The 2,766-nt window shown below is 57.2% G+C and overlaps 1 protein-coding gene across 1 annotated transcript in view; it reads right to left on the bottom strand.

Moving 5' to 3' along the window:
- Nucleotides 1-362: 362 nt before the first annotated feature.
- LOC104398174 (discoidin, CUB and LCCL domain-containing protein 1-like) overlaps nucleotides 363-2,766 on the bottom strand; it is a gene marked incomplete at its 5' end in the record, with an annotated part of 3,990 nt that continues 1,586 nt past the window's right edge. The window contains 8 exons of the mRNA XM_010008229.1: nucleotides 363-406; nucleotides 501-623; nucleotides 743-780; nucleotides 943-1,033; nucleotides 1,204-1,296; nucleotides 1,408-1,576; nucleotides 1,668-1,789; nucleotides 2,719-2,766. The exon at nucleotides 2,719-2,766 is cut by the window's right edge and continues 141 nt beyond it. Coding sequence (XP_010006531.1) covers nucleotides 363-406; nucleotides 501-623; nucleotides 743-780; nucleotides 943-1,033; nucleotides 1,204-1,296; nucleotides 1,408-1,576; nucleotides 1,668-1,789; nucleotides 2,719-2,766 — 728 coding nt within the window. The remainder of the gene's footprint in view (nucleotides 407-500; nucleotides 624-742; nucleotides 781-942; nucleotides 1,034-1,203; nucleotides 1,297-1,407; nucleotides 1,577-1,667; nucleotides 1,790-2,718) is intronic.

The raw sequence follows: 2,766 nt of genomic DNA, 5'->3' as shown, positions 1-2,766 counted from the left end.
AATAAGAATAAGAATAAGAATAAGAATAAGAATAAGAATAAGAATAAGAATAAGAATAAGAATAAGAATAAGAATAAGAATAAGAATAAGAATAAGAATAAGAATAAGAATAAGAATAAGAATAAGAATAAGAATAAGAATAAGAATAAGAATAAGAATAAGAATAAGAATAAGAATAAGAATAAGAATAAGAATAAGAATAAGAATAAGAATAAGAATAAGAATAAGAATAAGAATAAGAATAAGAATAAGAATAAGAATAAGAATAAGAATAAGAATAAGAATAAGAATAAGAATAAGAATAAGAATAAGAATAAGAATAAGAATAAGAATAAGAATAAGAATAAGAATCCCTGCCAGGGTCACAGGAGCATGATGCAGGACAGGGCCTGGGCCAGAGCGATTCCTGGGGGGAGAAGGGCCCCCCACTGTGTTCCCAGGGCAGACCCAGCCCTGGCACAGGGCTGAGGGACCCATTTGCACCCCAGTGTCCCCGTTACCTGGTGAAAGGGTCAGGCTGAGCTCCCCTGGTGTGGCTGCTGAGGGGAAGGAGGCCAGCGTGGAGCCGGGGGGTGGCAGGCTCTGCAGGGAGCACACTGGGCTGGACTGCACTTTGGGGTACCCTGAGCAGAGAGCAAAAAGCCCCAAGCATCACATGCCAACCCTTGGTGACCGGTGCCCTTGGGGGTGGGGCAGCTGGGGGCTCAGCAGGACCCTAGGGAAGGGTTTGGGACCTTTTTACCTTTTGTGATCCCACAGTTCAGCTCTGCTGCTGGCTTCCTGCCAAGGGGGGAGAACGATGGGGATGAGGGGGTCCCAGACACCCTGTGCCCATCACCAGCACCCACCTCCTCACCCCCTCGTGAGCAGCCAAATGGAGCCACCACGTTTGGGGATGGGATGCCAGGTCCCCCGGGGGTGAAGTGGGGGGGCAGGACCCACCTCTTCCTGTGGCAGAGGAAAACCAGCAGCAGGAGGATGGAGCAGAGGAGCACGAAGCCACCGATGAGCAGCATCACCAGCAACGTGGAGCCTGGGCAGGGAGGGCAGCATCAGCCCCTGGGTGCCCCATCCCACCCCTCTGCACCCACGGGTGACAGAAGCCCACCCAGGGCCACCGGAGAAGGAGAATCTTCAGGATACTTCAAAGTCCAAGTGGGTCCATTGGTGCCTGGAGCACCACAGTCCCCCCAAGGCACCCACCTGCCTTCTCCGGGTCCAGGGCAACGCCAGGGATGACTGTGTGGCTGGTGGGGTGGCTGGTGGGGACAGGGACCTCCTTGGGGACACTGGGCACTGCCGGGCAGAGTGGGGACAGTGAGCATGGGATCACCACCCAGGAGATGGGGAAACCTGGGGGAGGTTTGGGGTGTAGGGTGGGGAAAAACTCCTGTGGAAGGGGCTCACCATAGGGCCGGGGTGCCCGGACCCGTGCCAGCTGGCAGCCCACCAGGGCCACCTTCAAGGCCACCTGCTGGTGCCAGCTCTGGGGGGTGACACGGACGTAACGGGCGACGATGGGGGGGAAGAAGGCGTTGGAGACCTCCCCGTGGCTGTCGGCGTTGCCTGCAAAGACCTGCCAAGAGAGGCAAAGAAGGTGCTGGTGGCCACGTGTCTTTGGACACAGGGTCTGCAGCCCCTCCTCATTGTGCCCCCCCCATGCCCACCTTGTCCTCCTGGCCACTGCTGCCCCTGTAGGGTCTCCAGTTCCTCCCGTCACGGCTGGAGGAGACCCGGTAGGACGTCACGTAGAAGTCGTGCTGCTCTGAGGAGCCCTTGGTGATGATGCCTGTTGGTGTTTGGGGGTGGCCCTGCTGTCAGCTGGGGGGGTACAGGGCAGGGTGGGGGGGCCACCCCATGCCCCATCATACACAGAGCTTTCCCAGCTGGAATAACCCCATCGCTGGGGGGGGGGACACAAAGGAGGCAGGACGTCACTCCCTTTTAGAGGGGGGTTCTGTGGGGGTTCCCTCCAACACTGGGAGGGGGCTTGAGTGTGCCAGACCCCCCTCAGCTCTGCCCCTGGGAGCTGATAACCTCCGGCCCCTGCTGCCAGCCCTGCATTCCTCCCTCCTCCAGCCTCCAGCTGGACAATGTCCCCATTTTCCCAGCCCTGCTGGCACAGGAGCCCCCGCCCGGGCCGGCTCCGGCCGAACAAAAGGCTCTCGCTGGCACCAGATGCAAGAGCATAATATTAACTTGTTCATCCCAGAAACGGCTGCGGATGAGGGGGGGGGACACACACTGAGACAGGGGGACAGCCAGGCTGCTGTCTGCGTCCCAGTTTGCACCAGTATAACCACAGTACAATCACAGAATTATGGGATGGTTTGGGTTGGAAGGGACCTTAAAGATCACCCAGTCCCAACCCCCTGCATGGGCAGGGACACCTCCCACCAGCCCAGGTTGCTCCAAGCCCCATCCAACCTGCCCTTCAACACTGCCAGGGATGGGGCAGCCACAGCTTCCCTGGGCAACCTGGGCCCGGGTGCCACCACCCTCACACCCAACAATTTCCCCCTCATGTCCAACCTCAATCTCCCCTCTCCCACTTTTAATCCATCCCCCTTGTCCTCTCACTATACACCCGTGTAAACCCACACAAAGAGCTTCAGTTTCCTGCTGGGTGTTATGGGGGTTCAGCTCCTCCAGGATGTTTTTAGGGGGGTGAGTGAGGCTGGCAGTGATCAGGGGGCAGGGATGGGGTCTGACACTCACCCGTGACGTTCCTGCGGGTGCCCAGGTCCAGCTCCAACCAGGGAGGCG

This window comes from Chaetura pelagica, unplaced genomic scaffold (genome assembly GCF_000747805.2).
Source record: "Chaetura pelagica isolate M959 unplaced genomic scaffold, ChaPel_1.0 scaffold840, whole genome shotgun sequence".
Taxonomy (NCBI): domain Eukaryota; kingdom Metazoa; phylum Chordata; class Aves; order Apodiformes; family Apodidae; genus Chaetura; species Chaetura pelagica.
This window is presented reverse-complemented; position numbering and strand designations above follow the sequence as displayed.